This window comes from Balaenoptera ricei, chromosome 2 (assembly GCF_028023285.1).
Source record: "Balaenoptera ricei isolate mBalRic1 chromosome 2, mBalRic1.hap2, whole genome shotgun sequence".
NCBI classification, from domain to species: Eukaryota; Metazoa; Chordata; class Mammalia; order Artiodactyla; family Balaenopteridae; genus Balaenoptera; species Balaenoptera ricei.
Genome location: NC_082640.1, coordinates 109966319 through 109979670, shown reverse-complemented (window position 1 = coordinate 109979670; position 13352 = coordinate 109966319). Strand labels below are relative to the sequence as shown.

The 13352-nt window shown below is 45.6% G+C and overlaps 1 protein-coding gene across 1 annotated transcript; it reads right to left on the bottom strand.

Moving 5' to 3' along the window:
• Positions 1–382: 382 nt before the first annotated feature.
• GREM1 (gremlin 1, DAN family BMP antagonist) lies at positions 383–13051 on the bottom strand. Its single transcript, XM_059913695.1, has 2 exons — positions 12863–13051; positions 383–4350 (listed from the first exon to the last, which is right to left on the bottom strand). Exons 1-2 carry the CDS (start codon positions 13027–13029, stop codon positions 3795–3797), a joined length of 723 nt encoding a protein of 240 aa, XP_059769678.1. The 5' UTR covers positions 13030–13051; the 3' UTR covers positions 383–3794.
• Between the last annotated feature and the right edge of the window lie 301 nt (positions 13052–13352).

Here is a 13352-nt window from a genome sequence, read left to right as displayed (position 1 = left end):
AGCCCCAAATCTTTCTCCCCCTTTTCCCTAGAACACCTCAAAATAAAGCTATTATCTTTTCAGTGTGACAATTCTTCCATTATCTGAAGGCTTCTCAGAAGCATTCTAACTCTTCTTTCTAGCTCTGGGGAAAAGGCTGGTACTTTCCACTGCTCACCAGATTTCCCCTGCCTCTAATTGCCATGGCCTGAGGTGTCCTCCTGAAATCAAGTGGGACCTGGAAGGTCTGAGTGGAGAAAATAAATTTCCTTTCAGATCACAAGAGATCTCATGATCTGTTTTCTACCTCCCTTCCCATGACAAGTGAATCCCTGCCCCAGCCCTGCCCTGTGAACATTACCAGTGAAACACACACACACACACACACACACACACACGCAAACAGAGAAGAGGTTCAATTTATTGATTGCTCTTTGGGAAAGGTTATATAGAACATTATTGGGGTGGAATTAAATTCTAGTCACAGATTCATAAAACGTTGCTTTCAACCCAATTAGCTTTTATGAGACTATCACATCCCCTCTCATCCTCATAGACAGCAAAGGACCCCAATCATAGTCTTCATAAATTTGTTGTTTTAAATGATTAAAGCAGACATAATACATAATGCAGTTGATATTAAATATATTGAGAATGACAAATCAGTAGAACTACTTTCACTCTTCAGCATTAACTGGTGATTTATAAATGTTCTGTTCATACATTTTTTATTTTAGATTTTCTCCTTAAAGGAACTTGTGAACTATTCATTATTATCTGCTATTTGTTTGTATACACACATTTTAATTCTTCCAAAATAACATTTAAGATCTTTCTTAAATTGCCTCAGTTAACCTTTAAGGAACATTCAATTAAAAAAATAAAAGCTCAGGTCTTGACTCTGTAACACACGTTCAGATGTGTCAAGATTTTGTTTCCCTCTGATAAAATCCTCCAACAATATACAATGCGCCAGCCTCTTCTTTGCTCAACTCAGAGCAAGTCATTTAAAGGAGAAAAAAAAAAATGCTTGAAATCACAGTGACCAAAGGATTTGAGTTAATAATTACATTAAATAACCATAACTTTTTGATTAACTATTCACATTCCACACAGTGGAAATTATCCTTTCCTCCAGATTTTTCACTTACATTTTTAACTTTGCAGAACTACAATAACAAAAAACAACTTACAGACTTGCAGGATGTGTTTTTCTCTTTTAATGCCAAGCACAAAGTGTACATCATAAAATTCATATTTGGTGTTTGGCATTATTTTAATAGGAAAGATCTAGATCACAAATATCTTGCCATAAAAAATTCTACTATAGTAATGAAAAAAACATATCATTACATCATCGGTGACTCCAATACAATATGTAACAGATATGGCACTTTCAATAAATGTTGGAAGACACACGGGACTTGGGCTAGTCTTAATGTAGGCACAATAAGAAAAGCAGACATTTCCCTCTTTGGCTAGTGCTGTGCTTTTAGGGCAGTTATGCTGCTGATTATCCCAGTGAAGCTCATTTTGAGGAAATTCTCTTTACTTAAGCCAAATCCAACTTACATGCAAGACTGTGGTACAAGCTACTAAAAGAAGATTCCTGCTGCCAACTGAAGTCATCTCTTTTTAACAAAACTGCATGCTTGTGGCAGAGTTAGAACAAGAGAGATTCGGTGTCTGCTGGTTCTGAGTGTCATTCTTCCTCTCTAGTGTGGTTTTATATTTTCAGCTCCTTCCCCTTTTCCTCTCCCCCACCCTCAAAATTCTAGCTTAGCATTTGCATGCTTAATTAAATCCATTCTGTGTTTTATTGTTGGGAGGACGTGGATGACACAAGGATTTAGGGCAGGGGCGTACGGTGTATGTGACATGCACAGACTATGTGTTTGCACAAATTCGCCTAGTGTAGAATCATCAGTAGTGAATTTCAAAATTTTAAAACTAGACCCAATATTTCGGGTGTTCAAGATGACTTCTGCCTCAAAGTATGGTTCCTATTTATTCGTTAGTAGGGAGAGCACTGGACCAAAACAAAAATAAAATAAAAGCAGCCTCTTTAGTTGCATTGGTTCTTTGAATGCTGGAGCCTTCATGGGCAACTGAAACACAAGTCTATGGTGTTTGTTTCTCATGTTCCACATGACTTGGCTGGTGAGACTGAGAGGATGCAAGGCAAAAAGAGTATCGAGGGTGTGGGGTGGTTTACATATAAAACCTCAGGCTTGAAGAGAGCAAGTTGTCCAAATCCAAAATGCAGGAAGCTTCACCCACCCTGTGCTTTGGCCATCAGATAAATACTAAATACGCATTGCAAATAACCTAAGTTTAATCAGGGAACAGTAGTTTCCAAATGGTTACAATGTTACATAAATCCTACCAGCTGTAGGACAGCTAATGCACACAAATACTCTGATTTCTTAACTGGGGGTTCCCATTAGACCCTTCAAGGGCAAAGGAAGAAGGGCTGGTGTATCCCTTACATGTCCTCCCTGACTTTTGACTACTCCTTAGCCAGAGGCAATCTCCTTCCTTTCCTTACTCTCCAGCTCAATCTCTTATAGATGGCTAAAACAAAAAGACCCCAAATATACTTCTTTCTAAAAAGGAGCAGGCCTAAACTCTCTTATCTTAGCCTGGTCCTTCACTGTCAGGTACATTCAGCAGAGGCAGAATCTTTACAATACAGGGTTGTGGCTCTCAGAAACATGACACAGGAATAATGAACTGGGAAAGAGGTTTATACCCCAGCCGAAAGGAAAGATAATAAGACCTTCTGCTTATAAGGGTTTTGTCTTTTTCCTATTCCTGTGGGGGGGTTTCTGAACTACATCTTTTGTCCATCTGAGGGGCAAAGCAGAAGGGGCTGTTTTGGTTTCACTCACTCCCTTGGTTCTGAAAATAGGAGTGGTCAATGTTTATGTTTTAAGTTTGGTATTGGGTTACAGCTAATTTCGACAGTCACAGTGACTCACAAACTTAATGATTTTTTTTGGCAATTTCATTTCTCCTCTGTTCCCTTGGGTTCTTTAAATACCAGGAAAAAACTTGCTAAAGCATGGGTCTCACTGTGTTTGGGGGTTGGCCTTTCCAGGCTCTGCACATCTCCCTCCTGAATTTTGCTGGGTCAACTGGTGCTCACCTGCGATCTCTCCCTTCTCTCAATCCTCTAACCTTCCTGCCCTACCAGCCTCCCCAAGAGTCTGAAAGGTCTTCCCCAAATAGGAAACATTTGCATCTGTGGTCAAGTGAGTTACTTTAGAACCTCTGGCAGGTAGGGGATTAGACGGAAATAGTCACTGAGATCCTAAGAAGGGATGGTCTGTGACAGGGAAGAGGAAGGGGGAAAGCAAGCACAGGTTGAAATATCCTTTCTAAGGCCAAGGCAGCACTAAAACAGGTCTCTTGCCCTCAGAGTAGCCTCTTCCATTAACATTCATTCTGAAGCGAGGTTCTGGTCCCCAGGAGGGCACATGGAAGACCAAGGCAGAACCCGACCACAACCCTGCCCCTCCAAGTGTGCCTCAGGTGGTGTGGGCTTTCTGTACCATCCCGCATGGAAGCAGATACGTTTACATAATAGGAAGTGCCCTCTAGCAGAGACTGTGTTTCCTCTGGTGTCTGCAAACACCCACAGGGACCCACGCACACTCATGCACACAAACTACGCACTAGCAGGTTCCTGGCAGGAGGCAGCTGGTGGTTCTTCTCGCCTCTAGATTTAAGCCAAGTGAGAATCAGGTTGATTTAGGTCTGGTTCTGGGCCCGCCTGGGGGCTGCACCCCAAGGACAGGCTGGGTAGGGCCGGCTTAATCCAAATCGATGGATATACAACGACACTGCTTGACACGAGTGACCCTCTTCTTCTTGGTGGGTGGCTGTAGCTCGGGGCAGTTGAGCGTGACCATCATGGTGGTGAACTTCTTGGGCTTGCAGAAGGAGCAAGACTGAAAGGAGCCTTCCTCCTTCCGGATGTGCCTGGGGATGTAGAAGGAGTTGCACTGGCCGTAGCAGAAACGGTTGATGATGGTGCGGCTGTTGCAGCCCTCCTCGTGGATGGTCTGCTTCAGCGGCTGGGTTTTGCACCAGTCTCGCTTCAGGTATTTGCGCTCGGTCACATGCAGGGCCTCCTGGCTGGACTCCAGCACCTCCTCCCCGGGCACGGCAGTGCCCCGCCCCTGGCCCCGCCCCCGGTTCCTGGAGCCAGGTTGCTGGGGAGACTGAGTCTGTTCCGAGTCATTGTGCTGGGCCTTGTCTGGCGGGGGGATGGCCCCTTGGGACCCCTTCTTCTTCCCTTCAGCAGCCGGCAGCAGGGTCCCCAAGAGGAGAAGCAGGGCTCCCACAGTGTAGGCCGTACGGCTCATGCTAAAGGGGGGGGAGACACAGAGAGGAGAGGCATGAAAAATGGAGAAGAGAATTCATGAAAACATTCGTAAAACAGCTAATGTTTTATCAGGCACTTGCTAAACACTTGACGTAAACGATTTCATTTCCTCTCACGGTATCTCCGTGCATTAGGTACTGTTATTCTCGTTACCCTCTGGGCCATTAAGCCATCGAGTAGCTTGCCCAGGGTCAGCCAGTGAATAAGCCAAGATGTGAACTCTGTCACTTGTCCTCCCAGGGGAATTGCTTCCTGGCTTCTGACACCAACTACGTTTGACTTTGTATTATGGTCACTGAACTGGATTCATTCTTTTTTTCTTTTAATTGAAGTATAGTTGATTTATAATGTGTTCATTTCAGGTGTACAGCACAGTGATACAGTTATATATATTTATTCTTTTTCAGATTCTTTTCCATTATAGGTTATTACAAGATATTGAATGTAGTTGGGGTCCTTGTTTATTTTATATATATAGTTATTCATTCTCGTACTTGACAATACTTGGTAAGTTCCTACTATGTAAACAGATGAAGTAGCCTCGCCAGCCAGAGGGCTCATCTGACAGGAAAGGGTCTCACTCTTTCTCCCTGACTGGCCTGAGCCCTTCCTGAGTTCGCTTGGTTGGATGCTTATGAGATGTTCGGTGTTATCAGGCATCGGAAGGAGATGTGTGGAGACCAGACGGAGGGAGAATCCTTCACAGGAAAAGCACTAGACGAAAAGTCAAGACTCAGCTTCTAGTCGAAGTCCTAGGATAACAGCTTGCTTTCTGACCTTGAGAAAATTTCACTTTACTTTTCAATAAATGACTTTATTTAAGCAAAGATACAATCACCTCATATCCCCAGATATGTTGTTCAGATCAAAACTGATGTAAAACTGAAAGCGATTAGAGAACTAACTAAATATGGTGGTACTGCAGACAGAACAAATTACTTTACCAGAAAGATCGCGTAATTCATAAGATTCCTGGATCACTCATTCTCATTTTTAAACTGGGCACAGATATTCATTATATCATTCTTAATACCACGATACACACTGTTCTACTTTTAAAATAATGAAATACGTCCTTCACATATGTGTGTGTGTGTATATAAAATTTAGAAGGTAGAAAATGGACACAAGAGAACAGGTATGTGCAAATATTTACATTAGTAAGGGCCACAGACATGCTGAATAAGTTAATGATAATGAATTATTGTGGATGGGTCTGGAGTTAGATATGGGTCAGTAGGAACAATGGCACAGGAACAATGGCAAAAAAAAATTAAATAAGGGGAGTGGAGGCAAAGGGAAAACTGACAAAAAAACCAGAAAGCAAGGATGGAGAGAGAACAAAGTGAAAGGAGTGAGGAATGTAAATCAGAGAAAGGAGGACTATTCTAAAGCAGGATATTCAGGGAAGGTGGGGCAGATAGAGGAGGAGGAGGAGCTTATTTTTCAAAAGAGGGTGCAAGAGAGAAGCATCAGAGTCTTAAGATTCTCCTGGGACAGCGCTTCTCAAACCTGAGTGTGCAGACAGTCACCTGGGGATATTGTTAAAATGCAGATTATCATTCAGTAGGTCTGCCTTTCTAACAAGCTTTGAGCAGCAAGACCTGTAGCACCTGCAGCCACGGGGCACAGAGGGAGTTGTGAAAATGTGGAGGGATTTTCTTCTCAATGAGTGCAGTTTCAAATTCACAGCCTCCCTCCTCAGGCCATCACACCAAGTCTGACCTGAATCCAGAGGTTTCCCCTGTCTTCCACGCCCACCACAGTTCTGAACCCGAGGACACAGCTGTGAAGCACCCAGGTCCCTGCTCCCTTCTGTCCAGCAGTGTGACACATGATAACCACTAAATGCAATTTAATAGTAACCTCACCGTGGTCCCCAAGGAACTATCCAAGTTGGTATTAGTAGCTGTGGCAGTTACCTTTCAAAGACAAAGGCAGGGTGGAATCTACATTCTCTAAAGGGCATCCCCTGTAAGTAAAGACCATGCAACCCTAAGGATAATGTCAAATTAAGATAATTAAATATTAAATTCAAAATATCCTTAAATGGCACCATCTTTTAAACATTAACCTAATACTTTTGAGCAAGTTCAAGTTTGGAGCTGATAATGTGACATTTAGCTCCTGCTCTGACTGTAGACTCCCTGGCTTTTGTCAGTTTATGTTACAGCATCTTTGTTCTTTAAACAGAGCATTTTTTGCCTCAACAACAGCAAAAAATTAATTTCCTTGTTTTGTCTTTAAAACATCGCTCATGAGGAAAGCCCAGTTATAAAACACTGCTGATTTTCTCCAGAGAGCAGGACAACTTGAGCCAGGACGGTCCAGTCTCCTGGGCAAACATATTGTGAATTCAAGAAGCTTTCACAAGTTTCTGTTTTTATTCAATTCCGGGCCAGGATCTAAACTAAAATTCAGTCTCTGCCCATTTCCAAGAGGAACACATAAGACAGCCCTAGGCCTCCACCCACCATCTTCCCCATCCCTCCTAAAAATGGCCTCCAGAACAATCCAAGCCTCCAGAGCAAGATTGCAGAGCCAACGTCACAGAGGCCAATCTGAGACTTGACTGGGAAGGTATATTGACCGCATGGGAGAGGTTCAAGTCATGGGGCCAGCCATACCCACAAACATCTATCCAAAAAAATGCAATTTTCTTTCTCTACACCACTTAGGACCTTCTTTATACTCAGCTTTCGCTATCTGGCATTTCCCATCTGTCATTAAATAAATACCAAGTCTGAGAGTCATAAGGGCTTATTCATCACCTCTTCCTCCATGCCTGGCAGAGTAGATGCTCTTCTGTTCAATGAATGATTGTCATGGAACACACTGACCAACAGAGTTTCTGTTCTTTACATTTAAAATGCCTTCACACATGCTGAAGATCAGCAGAGTCTAGCCTAGGGAGCTTCTTAATACTTCTCTTCCTTTTTCCAAAAAAACTCCAAATACCCACTTCTTTTTACCTGGTCCCATGGAGAACACCACAGGGTTTATATTTCCAATTAAAGCCATTGTATTCTCTCACTTCGTCCCAGCTTACCTTCCCCCTCCCCGTGTCCTCAAGTCCATTCTCTACATCTGCATCTTTTTTCCAGTCCTGTCCCTAGGTTCTTCAGAACCATTTTTTTTTTTTTTTTTTTTTAGAGAGAGAGTGGCATGGACATATATACACTACCAAATGTAAAATAGATAGCTAATGGGAGGCAGCCACATAGCACAGGGAGATCAGCTCGGTGCTTTGTGACCACCTAGAGGGGTGGGATAGGGAGGGTGGCAGGGAGATGCAAGGGGTGGGGGATATGGGGATATATGTATATGTATAGCTGATTCACTTTGTTATACAGCAGAAACTAACACACCATTGTAAAGCAATTATACTCCAATAAAGATGTTAAAAAAAAAAGTCATTGTATTCACTCTGGAAGAAACCAACAATAAAGCAGTACATTCAAAATTAGTCAACTGTGGTTTTCTGTTTTAATTTGGACTGACTTCCTGTTCCTACGGGAGTGTGCAAACCCCATGAGAAAAAGGGGTCTAGAGTGACAGACTTTTTAAGAAAAGTAAATTTTTCTCAAAATTTATTAGGTGTGAAAAATACTATGAAATGGCTTTTCATTTTCAAAAAGCCCTACTCTTTAAATATCTTCAGCTTTTGAGTTCTTAAATCTTATAACTGGTTATTTGGAGACAGGGAAAAAACAACCTTAGGAATCTCAGTCAACAGAGACCTCAGCTTCTTAGAGAACAAAGTGCTCTGAAGGACTCTTGCATATCCCACACAAGTCAGAGGGAGGGGGATGAGACCTATAACTGGTACTAGAACCAGGGCTCTGTCAAGTCACTGTGGTCAATCACCCAACCTCCTCCACACCAAAATGATCTTGATCACTCATTGAACGAAACAGGGCGGTTGTGTTCTTGAAATCCCAATTGTATTGCCGCCAAATAATTTGCACTCTGTAAATATCACAGACGTGGAGGAAACCAAGAAAATGTAAATTCCTTGAGGATAATTCTTTTTCCCATCAACACCTAGCAGAGTGCCTCGTTATCAAAAATGAATCCAAAGACTAATCCAGATTTAGGTCTTATGAATTATCATCCATATCCAAACAAGAGCTGAAAACATTTCTGGTAATTTGCATTCATGAAATGACCCACTCACATTATTAAATTAAAGCTGCATCTCATGGACCCAGAGTGCATCAGACACCCACAAAGACCTCCCTTTATTCTCCTTTGCAGACAATATTCTTTTCAAATGCTACCTCAACTTCCCCTTAATGTATTTCTGCTTCTCCAACTAATGTGATCATATTTTCATGATGAGTTTCTCTGCAACTGTCTCCCACCAGCAAGACCCACCCACCCCTACCTTTTTTTTTTCCTTTACCACTGTTCTCCCCTCTAATCCATTTGTCCCAGAGGACATAGATACTCTCAAAGCATGTCTCCTCTACCTGATGCTTTCCTTCAGGTTGCCCCAAGTGATCAACAGCAAACATCTGCACAAAGATAAGCCATATCAGCCACCTCTGTCCTATGCAGGTCATGGTGATTTATTCCAATCTTCACCAGGCTGTAAGAACACAATCATGTAATTCTGGGGGATCAGAAATAAAAGTGTTATGTGTAACCTGTTTCTAATATTCTCCATGTCTTTGGGAAAGTTTAGGCCAGCTCCTTTCAGCACTCTTCTTGCCGTATTTCTCATTTTAGCTAACCAACCTGCTTGTATTCAGTTAAATGGAGTGCTGAGTGGGATAAACAGTGAGGAGACAAGGATCAGCAAGCCAGATGTCTATGGCTGATCAATTTCTCCTGATGAACTGAATTTTAGAAAGCTATTCAACAGGCATGACATCAAATTATTCCCCAGTATTAAAAAAATAATGGAAGTGACAGCACAGGCTCTAAATGCAGGCCAGGTTTTAGAAGACCCTATTCCTATTTCTCAGAACTAAATCTTTGAGAAGGGCAAAGGTTGTTTTAAAATTGGATCTTTAATTTTTAAAAAGATAGTCAACTTTTAGAAATTGAGCACAGAAGGTCTTAAGAATATACTGCGTTGATTTTTTTTGTTTTCAGACAATTTGCACCAAAGGCAAACTAGTAAAGGATAAAGTCTCATCCTGTATGTATTGCAAGTACCCTAACTGTAACCTCCCTATTCTGGAGACCATTCAGGCTAAGTCAGGCTGGGGCCCAACATCATATAGGGCAGGGAGGAGACCACCTAGTAGTTAAGTATCTCAGGAGCTCTCTAGGCTCATCCGAAGATTTTTTGGTGAAGTTAATGGTGGTATACAATTCTTGTGGTCAACAGGACACAAGTTAGAAAGTAATAAATGTTAAATGTTCACTGAGCAGCCCTACTGAGAGTCGGTCAAGTCATAGGTTCTATATCGTAGTGAAAGATGTGTGTTGGTCCCTGTGTGAGTGGGATTTGTGATTTCATTTCAGAACCACCTTGTGGTACACGCTGATGTCCTATAATGTTACTGCCTCTCCCAATACCACCACTAAGAGCCACCTCTATTTTTTAAACCCTATGCCAGGCATTATGCTCAATTCTGACTGAATTTTATAATTGATTTTTCACAACAAAATATGAGGTAGATAATACCATCTTCCTTTTACCGATCAGGGAATCCAGACTCTGAAAAGTTGGGAATTTGTCCAAGGTCACACAGCCCCTCACGGGAAAGCCAGGGTTTGAGCCCCATTCTCCCTAGCCCCCAAACACATGTCCTTAACCTCTATTCTATGGACACTCAGCATGGTATTTAATAAGGGACACATGGACTTGTTTCGAATGCAATCAAATTTGAACAATATTGTGACTCAAATAATTCTCTATTTTGTTCACATGTAAAGAAAAAAAAAACCTTTCTGGTCCCAGGAATTATTGTTGTACTTTGTATTTCTAAGAGCATATGTTAAAACTAAAGACAATTCCTTGCAGATGTCAGACATAGGCTGATAACACTGGCCTGATTTGTGCTTTCAGTTGGATGCTACAGTCACCTCCCCTACCTCCCCCACTCCTTTTACATAAAAGGTTTAGGTTTTCCCGTCTGTCCTACACGCTCTATTCTGCACAGCTTTGCTGCTCCACAGCCTTGCTGCTGACAAGCATTTCTTGGGAGCAGGGTTTGTGGCATAAAATTTCGTGGCATTGTATCACTTTTCACACTTAAACCTTAAGATTAGGGCTTCAGTTCAGAAGACAAGGCAGGCAGCTCTCATTCAGAGAGGTGAGGATGTAATAGGTTTTTATTCTCCCCTGTGTAACCATTCACATAAGTCTATGTTAGCCAACTTGGATTTCCCATAGATCGTGCATGGGTTACCAAAACATTTCACTCAAAACGAACTTTTAAGAAAATAGGAAACCTGTGAAATTACAAAGTTTACAAAACACTTTAATTCCTACAATGACCTGGGGGTTAAACACACACACACAGCCCTACACACAGCAACTAAGTTCTAAAGAGCCCTTAAATAATTAGTTAATACTAACAATTTGGAGTGTGCAATTTACCCAGTGATGGTAATTAAATCACCTATTACTGTAGGATGCAGTGTGCCGAAGAGGAGATGAGAATCTGTAGTTTTTTTAAATATTCTTCTTTTCCTCCTTGCTTTGAAAAGTCCATCCTTTCAAGTCCTGCATCCCAGAAAGAGAGGCAGAGAGAGAGAGAAAGAAGGGAAGGAAGGAAGGAAGGAAGGAAGCAAGGAAGGAAGGAAGCAAGGAAGGAAGGAAGAAAGAAAGAAAGAAAGAAAGAAAGAAAGAAAGAAGAAAAAGAGGGTGCTGGAAAGTGGAAAGCCCTGGGGTGAAAGAAGACTCCTCACCCTGGGTTCAGGGTTATCTTAACCTCTTCTCCGCTATTTATTTAACTTGTGTGTACAGCCAAAGGGAAGCCACTACTCTGGGGTCCCTGGGACAGCTTAAATCCCTGGTGACCCACTTAACACAATAGATTGTTTTAATCAACTCGTGTCCTGGCACCATCTCGAAGGGGAACATAAACAGACGCGCACACCGCTTGGATCTGCTCTTTCCAGCGGGAGATCCAATTACCTACCGATGGTCGCCTCTCTGCCCTTGTAACATTTAAGAAGAGATTTTTTAACCCCTAACTTCGAGGCTATATTTCTGTCTAAAAGAGGAGAAAGCAGCACCCAGATTTGACCGGGGAGCCCCTTCGAGCCAGCTCTGGGCGCGCTGGAAGGGCTTCACTGGAGAGGCTCCTGTCTGCCCCCTGCCTCGCCCGGGGGGCCGTCACCAGAGCCCTGCGCGGGGAAACGCCAGGCTGGGGCGCCCCCAAGGCAGAGCTGGGATCCGAAGACAATGCCAAGCCAGAGCGGTGGCGCGTCTGTTCTTCCTAAGCCAGAAATCTACAAATAACTCCGGCCGGCAAGGTGACGGCCCCGACACCCCACCGCCCCCCGGCCTTGCTCCGTGAGCTGCAGAGGGGTCAGCAAAGTGGCGGGGGAGGACGAGGGATGACCTGGGCGTCCAAGCCCGGGGACCAGCCTCCCGCCGCCAGTCCCGCCTAGTCCGTCTCTAGGAAGGCGCGGCGAGGTGCAGGCAGGGGCCTCTCGGACACAAATTAAGGGGTACCCGCACAAGTGGGACCCGGCAGGTTGTCACTGCCCATCGCCCGGACGTCCGCGGTTCAGCCGAGAAGCGCATGGGGCAGGGAGAAGCCTAGAAGAGGAAACAGCGCGCACGAGCGCGCAGTCAGTGTGTGCGGTGTTTGCTATGTGAGCACCGCGGGCTCGCGGGACTAGGCGTCCGGGACCGCGCGCCTCACTGCAGCTGTCCAGTTACCTGACCCTTGGGTTTCCGCCACGGCGGAACTCCGCAGCTCCGCTGGTGCACGAGTCTCCATCTTGGGGGATACGCGAATGCATCGCTGATTCTCAGGATCCACCACCTCACGGCAGGATCCCTCACGGCCCTCCGACGTGCGCGCCCCGAAGTCCCCAGACCCAGCGCCCCGCCTCAAACAAATGGGACCCTCTCGTTGCAACCTGCCCCGGCGTTTGCGGTCGAGCTGCAGGTCCCCGCAGCGCCTCACGGCTCCCGCTCTCCCATTATCCCTCTTCTCCTGCGCTCTGGACTCACGGACTCTGCGCCCTCACCCAGCGGGCGCGACTGGCAAGCGCGGCTGCCGAACACACCAGGAGCGTATTAGCGGAGCTCCGGGAGGTGGAAGTGGGATGCGGGGCTCTTGCTTTTGACATCCTCTTTCCCAGTCTTGCCCTGCAGACCGCGCAAGGTGAGGTCATGGCAGCCAAGACCTTGGCACGAAAGACCCCGCGATGGTTCTTCAGGGTTCACCCCAGGGATCGCGGGGCCTCGGCCTACGGCAAGTCTGCACGGAGCGGGACGCGGCAGTCGTTTGCCGACCCTTACACACACACACACACACACACACACACACACACACACGCCCGCGCCTCCGCGCTCACCTGTCAGTGCTGCGGGCCTTCGGGGCCTGCGCTCTCGACGCGTGGCGCGGTGTGCGGCCGCGGCACGAGCCGCCCGGGCTCGGCGCGGGGTCAGCGGGACGGAGAGCACCGCTCTTGCTGCACACTAGGTCGCCCGGTCCGCGGAGGGCGCACCGAGTGCGGGGCATCGCTCCGTCTCCCGTTTAAATGCCGGCGGCGGAGCGCGGCGCCCGGGGCCGCGCCTCTCCATTGGCCAGGCGCCGCCGCCGCCGCGGGACCCGCTATCCGCCCCCTTTCCCGGTACTGCCCCCGCCCCCCGCACCCCTCCTGCCTCCCCGCGGGGTCCCCTCTCCGCCTGCCTCGCCTCTTTGTCTGCTCCCCCCGCCCGGGCCGGCTGGGAGAGGTCACCCCAGGGAACCGCGCCTGGAATGCACAGCAAATCACATTTTCCGCTCCCGTTGGAGGGGGAAGCGCGGGAGGAAATCCCCCCGGCTCCCGGCCCCTCACCCCT